The sequence below is a fragment of the Canis lupus genome, chromosome 5 (genome assembly GCF_011100685.1).
Source record: "Canis lupus familiaris isolate Mischka breed German Shepherd chromosome 5, alternate assembly UU_Cfam_GSD_1.0, whole genome shotgun sequence".
Taxonomy (NCBI): domain Eukaryota; kingdom Metazoa; phylum Chordata; class Mammalia; order Carnivora; family Canidae; genus Canis; species Canis lupus.
In genome coordinates this window covers 31,902,834-31,918,702 of record NC_049226.1, presented here as the reverse complement: position 1 = coordinate 31,918,702, position 15,869 = coordinate 31,902,834, and the positions used below count along the sequence as shown (strand labels likewise).

At 60.2% G+C, this 15,869-nt stretch overlaps 3 protein-coding genes across 29 annotated transcripts in view; 2 read left to right on the top strand and 1 right to left on the bottom strand.

The window, feature by feature from the left end:
• Window positions 1-3,052, top strand: part of MINK1 (misshapen like kinase 1) — a 42,013-nt gene extending 38,961 nt beyond the window's left edge. For 6 of the 11 annotated variants that reach the window (XM_038536556.1, XM_038536555.1, XM_038536558.1 and 3 more), the window contains 8 exons: window positions 295-462; window positions 567-710; window positions 876-1,010; window positions 1,114-1,214; window positions 1,345-1,494; window positions 1,580-1,739; window positions 1,826-1,965; window positions 2,258-3,051. In XM_038536556.1, coding sequence (XP_038392484.1) covers window positions 295-462; window positions 567-710; window positions 876-1,010; window positions 1,114-1,214; window positions 1,345-1,494; window positions 1,580-1,739; window positions 1,826-1,965; window positions 2,258-2,341 — 1,082 coding nt within the window. In that variant the 3' untranslated portion in view covers window positions 2,342-3,051. Of the gene's footprint in view, window positions 1-294; window positions 463-566; window positions 711-875; window positions 1,011-1,113; window positions 1,215-1,344; window positions 1,495-1,579; window positions 1,740-1,825; window positions 1,966-2,257 lie in introns of all 11 variants that reach the window. The other 5 variants (XM_038536560.1, XM_038536562.1, XM_038536561.1 and 2 more) reach the window with 2 other exon arrangements.
• CHRNE (cholinergic receptor nicotinic epsilon subunit) lies at window positions 409-14,347 on the bottom strand. Of its 13 annotated transcripts, none has more exons than XR_005359440.1 (14): window positions 13,990-14,347; window positions 12,745-12,842; window positions 6,846-7,114; window positions 6,631-6,740; window positions 6,395-6,550; window positions 6,136-6,236; window positions 5,572-5,957; window positions 4,269-4,383; window positions 3,996-4,182; window positions 3,786-3,895; window positions 3,223-3,688; window positions 1,366-1,708; window positions 905-1,102; window positions 409-762 (listed from the first exon to the last, which is right to left on the bottom strand). XR_005359440.1 is itself a non-coding variant. In XM_038536565.1 (13 exons), exons 1-13 carry the CDS (start codon window positions 14,028-14,030, stop codon window positions 3,539-3,541), a joined length of 1,575 nt encoding a protein of 524 aa, XP_038392493.1. In that variant the 5' UTR covers window positions 14,031-14,342; the 3' UTR covers window positions 3,414-3,538. The 13 variants fall into 13 exon arrangements, 4 of the variants coding, with proteins under 4 accessions (XP_038392493.1, XP_038392494.1, XP_038392491.1 ...); XR_005359444.1 differs by having other exon boundaries at window positions 905-1,708; window positions 6,846-6,890; window positions 6,969-7,114; window positions 13,990-14,345; XR_005359439.1 differs by having other exon boundaries at window positions 905-1,708.
• On the top strand, window positions 4,203-8,213 carry LOC119876292 (uncharacterized protein C17orf107-like). Of its 5 annotated transcripts, none has more exons than XM_038536569.1 (7): window positions 4,203-4,562; window positions 4,653-4,847; window positions 4,929-5,207; window positions 5,324-6,716; window positions 7,025-7,121; window positions 7,443-7,564; window positions 7,721-8,213. In XM_038536569.1, exons 1-4 carry the CDS (start codon window positions 4,497-4,499, stop codon window positions 5,420-5,422), a joined length of 639 nt encoding a protein of 212 aa, XP_038392497.1. In that variant the 5' UTR covers window positions 4,203-4,496; the 3' UTR covers window positions 5,423-6,716; window positions 7,025-7,121; window positions 7,443-7,564; window positions 7,721-8,213. The 5 variants fall into 5 exon arrangements, with proteins under 5 accessions (XP_038392497.1, XP_038392496.1, XP_038392499.1 ...); XM_038536568.1 differs by having other exon boundaries at window positions 5,324-6,725; XM_038536571.1 differs by lacking the exon at window positions 7,025-7,121.
• Window positions 14,348-15,869: the final 1,522 nt, after the last annotated feature.

Below are 15,869 nucleotides of genomic sequence, written 5' to 3'. Positions count from 1 at the left end.
GGCCTGGGGAAGGGCACAGGGGGTCTCTGGGACACAGCCTTACCAAGGGTCGCGGCCTCTTCTTGGGCCTGAGACCGGCCCTGAGGCCCTTGAGTGACAGGAGGATTTTGCCAGGCCTTGCGCCCCATTTCCATGCCCCCTGCACCTTCTCCTTTCTCCACCTTTCCCCTGTCCCCCTGAGGATTAAGAGGAGGCCTGCCCACCCTCCCCACCCCCTCACCCCCTGCCCAGTGCAGGGGTGAGGGGAGGGGGGCTGCAGCCCTCCTCCCCTTCTCCCTCTCCTCTTTCTGGCAGCCTTGGTGGGGGGAGAGGGCGGCCGGCTAGATCAGCTCCAGTACGACGTGCGTAAAGGCTCCGTGGTCAACGTGAACCCTACCAACACCCGCGCCCACAGCGAGACCCCCGAGATTCGCAAGTACAAGAAGCGGTTTAATTCAGAGATCCTCTGTGCAGCTCTTTGGGGTGAGCCAGGGCCAGGGAGGGAGAGCAGGGTCTGCTGGCACCCCTGGGCCCCCAGTCGGGCGAGGGCTGGCCACCAGTGACCCGCCCAGGGGCTCCCGCTGCAGGTGTCAACCTGCTGGTGGGCACAGAGAATGGCCTGATGCTACTGGACCGGAGCGGGCAGGGCAAGGTGTATGGGCTCATCGGGCGGCGGCGCTTCCAGCAAATGGATGTCCTAGAAGGGCTCAACTTGCTCATCACCATCTCAGGTGCGCGGGGCACAGGCTGGGGACCCCAGATGCTCCGTCCGCTGCCTGTAGCCTGGGAGGAGGGCCAAGAGGGTGGCCTCGCGTCCCCAACCCCTGTGGGGTGCACCCCACCCCGCCCCACTCTGCCCCGCTGACCTCTGGTGAGGGGCCACATGTCCTCCTTAGGGAAAAGGAATAAACTGCGGGTGTACTACCTGTCCTGGCTCCGGAACAAGATTCTGCACAATGACCCGGACGTGGAGAAGAAGCAGGGCTGGACCACCGTGGGCGACATGGAGGGCTGCGGGCACTACCGCGTGGGTGAGGAGGGCACCGTGGGGTGCCAGGGGCATGTTTCCAAGAAGAGGGATCGGGGTCTGGGCTTCCTGGATGACACCCCTCCCCTTGCTTGCCTGCCCCCCAGTGAAGTACGAGCGCATTAAGTTCCTGGTCATCGCGCTGAAGAGCTCCGTGGAGGTGTACGCCTGGGCCCCCAAACCCTACCACAAGTTCATGGCCTTCAAGGTAGCCTCAGGGGCCCCCCTCTGCCCCCGTACCCCCCACTGCCCTAGACATGCCCCCTGAGCCCCTTCTCCCCTCTGCACCCCCCCCCTGAGTCCCTGGCCATCCCCCCTGAGTCCCCTCCCCTCCTCAGTCCTTCGCAGATCTCCCTCACCGTCCTCTGCTGGTTGACCTGACTGTGGAGGAGGGTCAGCGGCTCAAGGTCATCTATGGCTCCAGTGCCGGCTTCCATGCTGTGGACGTGGACTCGGGGAACAGCTATGACATCTACATCCCTGTGCATGTAAGCTCGGCAGGGCTTTGGGTAGAGCGCAGCCACAAGCCCCGGCTCAGGGTGCACTGCCTGCAGTCCATCCTCTCATCCCCAGATCCAGAGCCAGATCACGCCCCATGCCATCATCTTCCTCCCCAACACTGACGGCATGGAGATGCTGCTGTGCTACGAGGACGAAGGCGTCTACGTCAACACATATGGGCGGATCATTAAGGACGTGGTGCTGCAGTGGGGAGAGATGCCCACCTCTGTAGGTGAGTGAGGGGCCCACCTGGAGCGCCCCCTGCCCCCAGCTACCTGCCTGGCCCCCACTCACAGCCCCTCCTCCCCTTCCCCTCAGCCTACATCTGCTCCAACCAGATCATGGGCTGGGGTGAGAAAGCCATTGAGATCCGCTCCGTGGAGACAGGCCACCTGGACGGTGTCTTCATGCACAAACGAGCCCAGAGGCTCAAGTTCCTGTGCGAGCGGAATGACAAGGTGGGGTCCCCTTCCCCTATGCCCCTCAGCCCCCTGGCAGAGGGGATGGCCGTGGGGTCTTCCTGGGAAGGGGTCCTGGGGTCCCTGCCTGCCTTTTGTCACCTGCAGTTTCTGACTCCTTCATGTAGTGTCTGCCAGCTGCTCTCTCCCCGCGGTGGCCAGACCTACATGCCGCACTCTCCCCTTACCTCTGCCTCCAGGGTGGGGGGTGCCCTAAGAGACTAAATCCTGGAGCTTCTCTCTCTCCAGTTAACTGAGACTCTTTCCCCAATCCCTTCTCCTCCCCGCCCAGGTGTTTTTCGCCTCCGTCCGCTCTGGGGGCAGCAGCCAAGTTTACTTCATGACGCTGAACCGAAACTGCATCATGAACTGGTGACAGGGCCAGCTCGCCCCACAGCCAGACTCCCCAGGCCGCCCTCCTTTCCCCTCCCTGGGCTTTTGCTTTCGACTGGTTTGATTCACTGGAGCCTGCTGGGAACGTGACCTCTGACCCCTGATGCTTTTGTGATCACGTGACCATCCTATTTCCCTCCCCCCAATACTTCTCCCCCCAAAACTGTGCCTGTCCCGGTTCTGGGGAGAGGCACAGCTTCCCCTTACAGGAACCAAGTGGACTGAGCCCCACTCCCTTTTCTCCACTTGAGGAGAGTGCTCGGGGCATGCACCCCGTACCCCACTGCTGCTGACCGGGCAGGGCCCTGGGCCCCTTCATTTGCACGTCAGGGGAGCCGGCTCCCCCCTTGAATGTACCAGACCCTGGGGGGGGTCACTGGGCCCTAGGTGTCAGGGGGGGGGTGTCGCCTGCCACTCCAGGGGCAGGGACCATTTCCTCATTTTCTGAAAGCACTTTAATGATTCCCCTCTCCCCAAACCCCAGGGAATGGAGGGGGGACCCCGCCAGCCAAAACATTTCCCCCTTTCCAGCCCCAGTTCTTTCTAGCCTCGGACCTTCCCTGGTGGAGGGAGGGAACAGGGAGCTCTGTCCCCCCACCCCCACCCCCACCCCCTTGCTTGCCTCTGTATATAGTGTGAGCAGCAAGTAGCCCCGCCCCCTCCCAATGTAGTGGCCTTGGATCTTCCGTTTGTTAATAAAGACAATTCAACCAGCTCCCACCAGCTCGCCCTGTTTTTTTCCATTTTCTTTCCCAGTCTTGGATACCAGCCAGGGTAAGCCAGCAGAACTGGGAGGGAGGGGGTGGTGCTGGGTCCAGAAACCCGGAAGAAAGACTGGAGGGGGAGGGGTGCCTTCAGCCTTACCCTGTGGGCTGGAGGGGACCTTTAAGTTTGGCGATCCGCTGATGACGATAACAGCTCCTGGGGCTAGAGGGGTCAGCAGGGCTTGAGGAGGGATACCGAGTGGTTTCCGGAGGGCCGGCATCCGAGAACCCTCGGCTCCGGACCCCGCGGTGGCCAGACCTACATGCCGCACGCACACGCAACTCCTCTTGTGAGGTTGGCAAAGCTCCGATTTATTAGGGGCGGTCGGGCGGTCGATAAAAGTGAGGTCGGTAAAGGATCACCGTACAGCAGCCCCCCACCCCACCCCGCCCCGGGAACCGGGTGGGGAAGCCGGCTACATGCACGGTGGGTAGGGCAGCTCAGGCACTTGGTTGAAGTAGCCCCCAAGGAAAATGACGCTGGACCCCACGCCGAACAGCACCAAGGCGGCCCAGAAGCAGAGGTGATCCAGGGCCTTCCCCATGCGCACCCAGTCGGACACCTCCTGGGGAGGGGAGGGGCGGACACAAAGCTGCGTGTCCCGCGGAGCCAGAGACTGGCAGCCTCCAGGCGCCCCCCCCCCCCCCCGCCGGCTGCCCCACCTCGACGGAGGCCTCCTGGCTCCGTGTGCTCTCGGCCACGAAGTTCACAGCCTCCACGCAGCAGCGGATCTCGGGGGCGGCGGCGCCCAGGCTCTGGCAGAGGGCAGCTGCTGGGGCGCCGAGGAGCGAGGGAGAGAGGGAGGGGAGTGTCACTGCGGGACGCCCCTGCCGCCCGCGCCCCCGCCGGCCCGCCCGCGCCCCTCGGCTCACCAGTCCAGGCCCCGTGCCGGTGCCTCTGCCCCTCGAATACGAGCTCGCTCCGCGGCTTTTTCAGGATCAGCTCCTCCGCACGGAGCAGCAGGCCCACCGAGGACGCGCGCCTGGGCGGCGGGGCGGCCCGGGGAGCCTCGGGGGGTGCGCTGGAGCCCAGGAGGCTGGGCAGCTGCTCCAGCAGGACCTGGGGGCGGGGCGAAGCGAGCTCGAGGCCCCGCCCCATCCGGGTCATCGCCCCGCCCCCGGAGCCGTCCCCCTCGCCGCTCTCACGTGGCGCAGCCGCGGGGACATGGCGTGTGTGGTGGGCGTCCGCAGAGACACGTTGAGCACGATGACACAGTTCATGACGATGATCGTGGCAACCACCATGACGAAGATGAGGTACCTGCAGAGCCCGCGGCGTGTGACCTCACAAACGACCGGCCTCGCTGGCGAGTCTGCTCCTCCCCAGCGGGGCCAGACGCCCGCGGCTCGGTGCTCCCTCTTCCGCCGGCAACCATGAAGGGGACCCCCAGCTCCCTGGAAACCCTGCTGTGGGTGTACCACTTCCACAGCTCTACGGAGGTGAGGCTGCGCCCGCGGCCCCGCGCTCCCCGCGCACTGTCCCCGGCCCCGACGGCCCCGCTGTCCCCGCTCCCCCTGCTCCGTGTCCAGGTGGCCCTGCAGCCCCCGCTGCTGTCCTCCCTGGAGCTCGCCGTGGCCTCAGCCCACGAGTATCTGGAGCAGAGGTTCCAAGAGCTTGATTCCCACCGGGAGCCGCAGGGGCCGCCCGCCCCGACGCCCACCCTGAGGCTGGTGCTCAGAGAGGCCGCGGCCAGCGTCGTGAGCTTCGGCGCCACCTTGTGTGAGGTGGGGCTGGGGGGCTGCGGAAGGAGGGGGCACGGGGGCACAGGCCCCCACACCCCCCAACCCCTGCACCCCCCACGGCAGATCTCAGCCCTGTGGCTGCAGCAGGAGGCGCGGCGACTGGACGGCGGCGCCGGCAGTCCGGGCCCAGCCCCGGGCGCGGGGGACCCGGGCGCAGCGCTGAGCCGGCTAGCCCAGGCCGCGGGGCACCGGGTGCGGCAGGCGGGGGCCGCGGTGGGCGCCAGCGCCCGGCTGGTGCTGCAGGGGGCGTGGCTGTGCCTGTGCGGGCGGGGCCTGCGGGGGTCCTCCTCCTTCCTGCAGCACCGGCGGCGCCCGCTGGGCCTCGCGACCGAGGGAGGACCGGTGAGTTCGGGATGGGGGCACGGGCACCGGGGAGTTCGAGGCCGGGGGAGGGGAGTGGGGGGCTGGGGTGGTGGCGGGGCTCGCGGGAAGGGGTTGAGCCGGCCCATCCCCAACAGAGATACTCAGGAGGCCTCGAGGTGGCGTCCAGCTGCAGCGCGGAGGACGGGGGACCCGAGCACCCACCGCCGCCCCAGTCCCGCCCCACGCTCAAATAAAGCCCAGGAGGGCGCGGACCCCCCCGAGCTGCTCCCGGTGTCGCCTGCCCGGCTCCCCTCGCGTGCTCCTGACTCCGCCTCCATGTTTGCCTGGCCCCGCCCCCGCCCCCGCGCCCTCCCCGGGTTGCCCCGGGACCCTCTGCCGTCACCTGCCCAGCATCGGCACGCTCAGCGACGTCTCGGGGATTTTCTGAGCGATCAGGAACAGGAAGACGGTCTGGGCGAGTAGGACGTTGATGGAAACGGTGCACTTCTGGCCGCCGGCTGGAGGGAGCGCCCGGTGAGAGCCGCCCCGCCAGCAGCGAGCCGGGCTCAGGGTCCCGCGGCCCCTTACCCTGCGCGGGCAGGAAGTAGGCGAGCAGCACCAGGCCCGAGATGAGCACGCAGGGCACGATGATGTTGATGACGTAGAAGAGCGGCTTCCGGCGGATGATGAGCGTGTAGATGACGTCGACGACCCCCGGGTCCCCAGCGGAGGCTCCGTTGGGGCGACGGATCAGCCCGGGGCAGAAGTCGATGGCCCACTCGCCGTTCTCTGCGGGGCGGGAAGGGGTGGGAGGGACGGGGCCCGGGACGGTCGGGAGTGCTTTCGAGCAGGGCGGCGGCCGCGTCCACCCTGCTCTCCACGGTCTGCGGTCGCCCCAGCTGGCCAGTACCCCACCCCCACCCCGGGCCCGTGCAGGGGCGGGTTTTCGGAGCAGAGGGGGCCTCACCCGTGTAGGCCTCGGTGTCGATGTCGATTTTGCTGATGGTCTCGCCGTCGTCGTCCACGGCGAAGACGAAGTCCACCTCCTCGGCATTGTACGTCTGCGAGCTGCGGAGCCAGGGCCCGGCGCCCCCCCCCAGGAGCTCGGAGGCGGGACCCCCACATCCCATTCCCGGGCGGCCCCGCCCCGCCCCCTGCCCCCTGCCCTCCTGCCCACCGCCCCCCAGCCCCTTCCCTGCCCCCCGCCCCTGAGCAGCTTGTCCCACCGGAAGACCAGCGAGCAGTTCTGCCAGTCGAAGGGGAAGTAGGTGACCTCCACGGCGCAGGTGCTGCGGTAGATGGCGGGGGGCAGCCAGCTCACGTAGCCGCCCTCGTAGATCAGCACGTTGGCGTCGTAGGCCACGCCGAACTGGCCGTCAATGCTGTGGGCGCCGCGAGAGAGCCGGCGTCTGCCCGGGCCCAACCCCGGCCCCGCCCGCCAGGTGCAGGGCCGCGGCCTCACTTGTTCTCCAGCACAATCTCCGGGAGCCATACGAGCTCCGAAGGGACCCGCAAGGTCTCCACGCCCCCGAAGTCGTCCTTGCTGTAGTTGAGTCGGTAATCCTGCCAGTCCTAGGGGTGGGGATGGCCGGCAGTGCCCTGCGTCTCCACCTGGCGCCCGCAGGAGTTGGGGAGACCTGGGCAGGACCCCCACTCGGCTCCCCGGCTCTCACTCACGATTCCAATCCAGACGCTGGTGGTCAGGGTCTCCTCCTTCTCGTTCTGGAGACGAGCCGGAGTCAGGGTGGTGGAGGTCGGAACTAGCCCCCAGGACGGTGGGTGCGGGTGGGGGCATCTTACCAGGGAGATAAGGTTGGTCAGGGTGACCTTGAGGGTGATGGTGACCGTGTCTTCAGGCTCCTTCACGGGCCGGCTTCCTGGGTCATAGTTGTCGAAGAGATGGTGGTACAGATGCAGCTCCTCGTTCTTGGCCTCAGCTCCACCTGCTGATGGGTGAGGCGGTGGGCTCGCTGCCCAGGAGGGGCTGGGGGCGACTCCCGCTGCTCCGTGTGTCTGCCCCTAGCCAGACCCTGCGTCCTGCTGGCTCTGCCCCATCCCTTGCGTGTCAGTGTCCCTCCCGCAGGAGGCCGAGCACGCGCGTACCCAGGAGCTGCAGGAGGAGCAGGGCACCAAGCAGAGCCCCTGCCATCCCACTGTCTGGTCCTCGGGGTTATTCTGAGCTCTGGCAGCTTTAGGGGGACAGGCTGGGGGGGGGGGCGGTGTTAGTTCCGGGCCGGGTTAGGGGACTGTCATCTAATCCTCTTCCCCCTGCAGTGTCAGCCAGAGACGTCCTGGCTGCTCCCGGAGGCAGCTGCCCCGTCCCAGCATCCTCTGCCTCCTGCTGGCCGTCGCCCCGGCCCGGCCTGACCCTCTGGGGACTGGAGCCAACCCTGCAGGTGCGGGTCCTTTATGAGCACCTGGACCTACCAGCTTGTCGGGCGGGTGGGGTACCCCTGCTGCCAACCTGCGCTGTTTTCCTTTGCGTGAGCTGCCCCACGCAAGTGACGTCCCTTGTCTTCTGTCACTCACGTGGAACTCATCACCACTCCCAGCCCAGCTAAGGTCACGGCCTGCGGCTGCTGCCCACAGACTTCGGCAGTCTCCTCCACGAAGGCCTGCGGCTGAGAGAGGCGGCTGCAGGGCACAACTGGCACCTAGCAAAGGAGGCCGTGCGGCGTGGGGGCCGCCCCCTTCCACAGGCCGAGCCCAGGTGAGCTCACCTCCCGCACCTGCCGCCCACGCCCGGTTCTCCTGGCCTCTCTGCTGCCACCTTGTGGCCAAACGTGGTGATGCTGCCTTCGAGCTGAGCGCCCTCGAACTGGTGGTTCAAGTTTTAACACTAGTCTCCTTGAGGGATGCCTGGGTGGCTCAGCGGCTGAACGCCTGCCTTGGGCTCAAAGAGCGACCCCGGGGTCCTGGCATCAAGTCCCGCATCGGGCTCCCCGCGGGGAGCCTGCTTCTCCCTCTGCCTGTGTCTCTGTCTCTCTCATGAAAAAATAAAATCTTTAAAAATAAAGTCTTCTTGGGCCACCCGCCTTGACCATCTGAGGTGCCTACTGAAGATTTGTGTTCCTAGGTTCCACCCCTAAAGAACCCTGGGTTAGGGATCCCTGGGTGGCGCAGCGGTTTGGCGCCTGCCTTTGGCCCAGGGCACGATCCTGGAGACCCGGGATCGAATCCCACATCGGGCTCCCGGTGCATGGAGCCTGCTTCTCCCTCTGCCTATGTCTGCCTCTCTCTCTCTCTCTCTGTGTGACTATCATAAATAAATAAATAAAATTAGAAAAAAAAAAAAAAAGAACCCTGGGTTAGGAGGATGCCAGAGATGGGGTGCCAGGAATCTGGGTTTTCTTGGAAGAAGCTCCCCGTGTGTGCTCACTGGGTTGGGGCTCAGTCCACCCTGGGGAAGCGATTAGCATTGTCCCAAAGGGACGAGAGAGGACTCAGGTGCACACTCACACAGAGAGACTGAGGAAAGCCAGAGATTCTACAGTCTGCTTTACTGATCCTGTGCCCCTGTGTTCCTTGTACACTTCACAAAACACTTTGGGGTCCGTCATTTTGGGGGGTCCTTACTCTGCCCAGAAGGTCCCTCCTCCTCGCCCCCATGTCACACTCAAGGACACCAAAGACCAGAGGGTCCATGTAGCTGGTCCATTTCCCACATGTCCTGGAGGCCGCTCCTTCCACCACCAACAGGCTGTTGTTCCAGGTTCTCAGCTGCAGCCCCGCAGAGGGGATCTATTGGGATCTGTTGGGCCAAGCTCACCTGCTTCATGCAGCTGCCTACACCCCATGGCCCCTGCTCAGGGCCTGGGCCAGGGATTCTGACAAATGCAGAGCTTTATTTGGAACGAGGTCCCCTGCACTGGCCCAGCTGCCACCACCCTAGCCGCAAGGAGGAGGGAGTGGCCTACAAACAGCAACAGCATTGAGGTCCGAGGGGAGGGAGGGAGGGCACCCTGTCACCAGCTTCCCTATGTGACCAGAATCAGCTCCACAACCCAGGTGTCCTGTGGGCACCCACATGGACGGGGACAGAGTGACTGTGTCAGAGGCCCAGAGGGACCCAGGGACCCACCGCTCCCTCCTTCCATCCCACTGCTCTGCTCTCCGATTCTCTGGCCCCAACCAGCCTGCCTGTTCTCTCCTATGTACCCCCTCACCCCACCCCTATCTGATGCCCCGAGGCAGAGGGTGGGTGTGGGCGCAGAAGGGGCAGGGGACTGGCCCATGACTGCCCATGGGTGGTGGGTGCCACCACACGTCCAGAGCCTTCCACCCCCTACCCACCCAGCCCACTTCCCATTCCTCGGCTACAGCTGAGAAATGGTACCTTTCCCCGCAGGACTGAGCCTTGATGACAGTGGTTGGGGTAGGGGCCCCTGGAACTGGCTCTGCCCCAGGGCCCAGGGCCCAGCTGGGATTTCCACCCGTTCTGCACACAGTGTTGGGGGGGGGGGGACAGACCCTCACCGCCACATGGTGCAGGAATGTTACACACAGGCACGCCCCAAACCCCAAACCGTAGAGGTAGAAGCAGTGTCGGACCAAGCCGCCTGGGGACACCCGCCCACATGGAGAGCCGAGTGCGGGTGGAGGGAGCCAGTGCCAATACCCCCTCGACGCCCAAGCCCTCGCGGCGCAGCTGCGGTCGCTGGCTCCGAATGGCCGGCATTCTCCGGGAGAGCACTTTGCTTGGGAGACCCCAGCCGCTCCCGGGGTGACTGGGCGGGGGGGAGGTTGTGCTCAGGCCCTTGAGGCTCACACACAGGCCTCTAGCAGGAGGGGCCCCTCCCTCTCCCGCCCCAGCCCTGGGCAGTCTCTCTGCTGGTTCCCAGAACAGGACAGGTGCCTGATGCTGGTGACAGAGCAGGTGCCAGGACACAGCTTCCTGCCCCATGTGTGGGGCCAGGCACCAGACTCAGGCCTGGGCTTTGTGTTTCTACAATAACACCCTATAAACCCGACCGTTTTGTCCCAGCAGACACCTTGACTTCCAGGCTGGACCCCCAAATCCCAGCCTACCAGGCAACCGGCAATTCCAGCAGTGGCAGCCCCCGGGCTCCAGGTCTGGCTTCTTAGCCATGAGTCCCCTCCCAGTGGGCGACACCCCAAGCCCTCTGTGGAGTGTGAGGAAGGCACCTTCTGCCCGCCGCAGAAAGCTCCCCTTCCTTCTGCCCACGGGGAGCGTGGCCCTGGCGGGTGGTTCTGAGAGCCCATGTTCTCTAGTCTCTGGTCTTGCTGGTGTCACATGTTCAAGGCATGAAGCCCAGGCCCCTGCACGAGAGGCGCCCGGTAAGGACAGAGCCGAGTAAGCGCAGATGAAGGGTCGTCTTCTCAGTGCCCGTCCCTTCTCTTCTCCAGCCTGGGACCCCAGAGGACCACCAGGTACTTAGAGACGCCCGGCCTCGGGCCAGGGTTGATGGGCGCAGGGGAGGATGCCCTCCCTGAGAATGTCCCATAGGAACCCAGCTGCCACAGGACAGGGCCGGGGGCAGCCTGTTGGTCACGCAGAGAAGCCCGGATGCCACCCGGGCCACATAAGGACATGCGGAGACCACAGCAGGCCTGGGCCATCCCTGCCCCCGCTGGCTGTGCTCACTGCCTCCTGCAGGCTGGCGCCCAGCACGTCCTTCAACTGAGGCACCTCTGCATCTTTTCAATAAATCCCCCTTTGACTTAAAAATACTTAAAAAATAGTAGCATGAAAAAAAAAGTAAACTGTTATAAAGAAAACAAAAATGCCCCGAACACAATACCCAGAAAAATCCTTCTGACCATAAAAAATCAATGCATGCTGTCCTTCTGAAGTAGAGATGACAAATGCACAACACCCACTCTACCTGTTGCCCCACCACCAACCGAGAACCCCCCCCAGGTAGCCCCGCTTGCCTGACACCCACTGTCCCCTGATCACCACTGGCCAGACTATTCCAGGCAGCAGTGGCCTGGCTGCCAGAACTTAGCAGGCAGCTTAGGCATGACTTTGATAAGAATGAGCTTAGGCAATGCATTAATTCCTAATTCCGTAATTGCCTGGGTATGAGCCCTCTGCCCACAGACTATGGCGTTTTCCTGCCCTGCAGGACCGGGGAGGGGCGGCAACTGTTAGGTGGGTGGCCTTGTCATGAAGAGGCAAGGAAACCGTGGAATCCAGAAACAGAAAGAGGCATAAAGAGTGGAGAGGGAAGGTCTGAAATAGAAGAGCAAATTCACGTCATCAAGTTCAGATGAAGCCGACCTAAAACCATAGGGGACCCACTGCCTCACCTAACACGTGCCTATTGTTTTCTTTTTTTAAAGATTTTTATTTATTTATTCATGAGAGACGCACAGAGAGAGGCAGAGACACAGGCAGAGGGAGAAGCAGGCTCCCTGTGGGGAGCCCGATGTGGGACTCGATCCCAGGACCCCAGGGTCACGCCCTAAGCCAAAGGCAGATGCTCAATCTCTGGGCCACCCAGGCGTCCCACACGTGTCTATTGTTAAAATCATGAAGTGTATCTTACATATGAGTAGGTATAGGAACGTCCGTACAGCTAAAAAAGCAATAATAAAATAAATAAACACTCAGGTGCCCACTGCCCAGGCCAAGAAACAGCCTCTTCCTGTCCCTGGAAGCCCCTTGGCGTGCCCCCACTCTGCCCTACATGAATCCCACCACCACCCTTATCCTGAAAATGCAGTTGTTCTGTTTCCCTTCCAGTCATCATGGCCTACTTGTCCCTGTGTTTGAACATTTGGTCACGAAAGAATAATGTATCTGTTCAAAAAAACAAACAACAAAAAAAAACACAAAAGTAACACATGCTATTCCTAGAAACAGTGAAAAGTCCAGAGAGATATAATGAAACTCAAGCCTTTCTTGTTAAATCACTAGATGGTACTCTTGAAACTAATGTAACATTGGGGTCTAACCCCCCAAAAAATATATAAATAAAATAACATCATTTCTCTTTCTTCCCAATCCCTCCCCTCAGAGATCAATATCTTCTGTTCAAGGTACATCTTTCTAGACCAAAGTCCAGCACATGTGTGTATGTGCATAAGTATTAATGCATACAGAAGCATCCGTGTTTACTTTCTGCAACATCTGGCCTGGTCTGTCGTGGGGCCTGGCCACACCCCCCGGGCCTCTCGTTCTCCAGAGCTGCTCCCGGTGCACAGATCCAGTCCTGACGGGTAGATATTTAACATGCCAACCAAATAAAATCTTTTTTAAAAAAGGGGGGAAGGCACCTGGGTGGCTCAGTGGTTGAGATCTGCCTTCAGCTCAGGGAGTGACCCCGGGGTCCCAGGATCAGTCCCACATCCGGCTCCCCAGAGGGAGCCTGCTTCTCCCCCTGCCTGTGTCTCTGCCTCTCTCTGTGTCTCTCATGAATAAATAAAATCTTAAAAAACATACACACAAAAACCAAAACAAAACCATTGATGCCTTTTGCCAAACCTTTCTCCAAAAAAAAGCATGTACCGCGTACACCAATCACACCAGCAGAGTCCGAGAGTGCGTGTCTTGCTCACGCCCTCCCAAGGACAGAAGAGCATCAAGCTTGAAAATTTTTGCCAAACTAACAGGTGACAGCTGCTGTCCCATCACTGTGATGTGCTGACAAGGAAGCTCGGGCTGTCTTCATCCCCATAGGAGAGAAGCCTTCATACAGCAAAAATAACCTAGCACGAAAAAAAAAAATAACCTAGCACGTTGGAACGCCTGGGTGGCTTAGCGGTTGAGCATCTGCCTTTGGCTCAGGTGGTGATCCTGGAGACCCGGGATTGAGTCCCACATCAGACTCCAGCGAGAGCCTGCTTCTCCCTCTGCCGGTGTCTCTTCCTCTCTCTCTCTCTCTCTCTCTCTCTCTGTGTCTCATGAATAAATAAATAAAATCTTAAAAAAAAAAAAAAAAAGAAGATAACCTAGCATGTCAATGTAGAAAATATGACTTAAGCAGATGGATCCCGGTAGGGCACCCAGAAAACTCATCATTGAAATAACCAACCACCAGCCCCTCAGCTCCCAACTGCCGCTCAGTGAGCCGGATACTCTGAATGTGAAATGAAAGCAAGGAAGTCCTGGAGTAAAGCCAGCACCAGGGCCTTCCTTATCTCGGGGGGAGAAGGCCTTGCCTCCCTCCCCTGCAGCTCCAGGCCAGGACCATAAAAAGACAAAAAATGCAAGACATTTCTGTAGGATCCAAAACATAAATCCAGGGACGCCTGCATGGCTCAGTTGGTTAAGCTTCCCACTCTTGGTTTTGGCTCAGGTCGTGATCTCAGGGTCCTGGGATGGAGCCCTGCATTGGGCTCCCGGCTCAGCAGGGAGCCTGCTTCTGCCTCACCCTCTGTGTGCTCCCCCCCACCCAAATACATAAAATCTTTAAAAAAAAAAAAAAAACAACAACACATAAACCCAAAGGCAAGCAAGTGACAAATGGGGTAAAAGTGCCTGCAGCCGCCACTTATCTCCTCTGACCAAGGAGCTGGCTGAAAGCCACCCAAGGCTGAGGAGGGGGTGGGCGCCTCCCCACGTGTCACAGCACCGCCGGGGAGCAGGAGGAGACCACGGGGTGGACTGGCGGTCCTGGTGTTGGAGGCGAACACGGACCAGAGCAGGAGGGCCGCCGGTTCCCCAGGAAAGATATGAAAAGACTCATAACAAAAATGCTCAATGGGGAGGAGTAGAAATGAGAGGGACCGAGATAGGAGAGGGAGAGGTGAGAGGGAAGGGAAGGGGGGATCTGGGGCTGTAGACACAGCCAGGGGTGCCCCTGGGCCTGGGAGGATGCAGGCACCCTCCGCAGGAGGGGACCTCTTCACTCACCTGCCTGCAAAAGGAAACTGAAGTCCTTGGGACTTCCCCATGCAGGACAGACAGATGGAAGTCCAGTCTGGCCACCTGCTTAAAGGAGCTCTGGAACCTCCTTCTCCTTTGAGAACAGAGGAGACGCAGGGAGGCAGGTCCCAGCATCACCCCAGCACACAGCGCATCCCAGGGACGCTGGGGGCTGGGTCCGGAGAGAGAAGGCCTCTGTGCTACCGCACAGATTCCACCGATGATTCTGGAAACCCAGGAGAAGAGGATTCAGAGCCAGAGAGACACCAGGACTGGGAACTCCAGTTCCTCAACAGCCCTGAGAGGGAGCCATCCTCAAAGGAGACAGGTTAGAGGCAGCTCGCCTCGCCTGGTGAGCCTCATCCTGTTAACACACAGTATATGTACCCTTCATAGTGCAAGTAAGTGGAACTCAACTTTTTTTTTTTTTAAGATTTTATTTATTTATTCATGAGAGACACAGAGAGAGGCAGAGACGCAGGCAGAGGGAGAAGCAGGCTCCCTGCAGGGAGCCTGATGTGGGACTCCATCCCAGGAACCCCGGGGTCATGCCCTGAGCCAAAGTCTGATGTTTCACCAATGGAGCTCCCAGGCTCCCCAAAAAGGTTCTCAATCTCCATCATCTTGGTGATTCCACCGGAGATATGTTTGTCAGAACTCATGGGGCAGCACACCTAAGTTGGGAGTAATTCTCTGTGTATAAATTATTACTCAATTCTTTTTTTTTTTTTTTTTAGATTTTTTGTATTTATTCATAGAGACAGAGAGAGAGAGGCAGAGAAGCAGGCATCAAACAGAGAGCCTGATGTGGGACTCGATCCAGGGTCTCCAGGATCACACCCTGCGCTGCAGGCGGCGCTAAACCGCTGCGCCACCAGGGCTGCCCTATTACTCAATTTCTAAAACTTTAAAAAATAATAATAATAAAAATAAGCCCTCTGTTTCAATGTGCCACTGATGAGCACACCCAGAGCCCAGACCCTGGAGTTCTAACACTCAAGAGGCCCTTTCAAATAATCCCAAGGAGACTTTGCTTTCAGATGTGCTGGGTCATGTTTCCATGGTCAGGTCCATTTTCCTAAAGTATGACATTCATAAAATACAAAACACAATTCCCACTTTCCTTCCACGTTAGCATCCTTGACCTCTCTTCCTCATAATCACGGAGACACACTTTTTAACACGGGTCATGCTCTGTGAAACTGCCGTGACCCTCCTGCCCCTCCGCATTTTCCTTCCCAAAGTCCCCTTAGTCCCATGATGAGTTCATGAAAAACACCTTTCCTTGGATATTCTTCGTCAGAAGAGAACTATTCGTCATGAATGCCGACACCCCATCCCGCGTTGATGATGGCAACATGCAGGTGTGCAGTTTACTGTCCCTGATTTCTAGTCTTTTGAGCCAAAGCAATGCAAAGGCAGATACAGTCACGCCTGTCAGGGCTGACAACGCTGTCACGCCCTGGAAAGCCGTCCTCATAGTAATTACATTATATGACAGGTCACATTTTGATTAAATGTCACCAATTTTTACAGAAGATGTTTGTTTTTCTGATCACGGGTGCCTGGGTGGCTCAGTGGTTGAGCGTCTGCCTTCGGCTTAAGGTGTGACCCTGGGACCCTGGGATCGAGTCCCACCTCGAGCTCCCCAGAGGGAGCCTGCTTCTCCCTCTGCCTGTGTCTCTGTGTGTCTCTCATGAATAAATAAATAAAATCTTTATTTTTTTTAATATTTTATTTATTATTTATTTATTTAAGTCACAGACAGAGAGAGAGAGAGGCAGAGACACAGGCAGAGAGAGAAGCAGGCTCCATGCACCGGGAGCCCGATGTGGGATTCGATCTCGGGTCTCCAGGATCGCGCCCTG

What these genes read in the sequence shown, in the direction of transcription:
- LOC119876292 (XM_038536571.1), top strand. Translation starts at nt 4,497, where the DNA reads ATGAAGGGGACCCCCAGCTCCCTGGAAACCCTGCTGTGGGTGTACCAC. An exon ending in TCGGCGCCACCTTGTGTGAG is followed by an intron (nt 4,848 to 4,928) that starts GTGGGGCTGGGG and finishes CCCCCACGGCAG; the next exon opens with ATCTCAGCCCTGTGGCTGCA. An exon ending in TCGCGACCGAGGGAGGACCG is followed by an intron (nt 5,208 to 5,323) that starts GTGAGTTCGGGA and finishes CATCCCCAACAG; the next exon opens with AGATACTCAGGAGGCCTCGA.
- CHRNE (XM_038536563.1), bottom strand. Translation starts at nt 14,030, where the DNA reads ATGGGGAAGTCCCAAGGACTTCAGTTTCCTTTTGCAGGCAG. An exon ending in AACTGCTCGCTGGTCTTCCG is followed by an intron (nt 6,237 to 6,394) that starts GTGGGACAAGCT and finishes CTGGCTCCGCAG; the next exon opens with CTCGCAGACGTACAATGCCG. An exon ending in CCGGCACGGGGCCTGGACTG is followed by an intron (nt 3,896 to 3,995) that starts GTGAGCCGAGGG and finishes TCGGCGCCCCAG; the next exon opens with CAGCTGCCCTCTGCCAGAGC.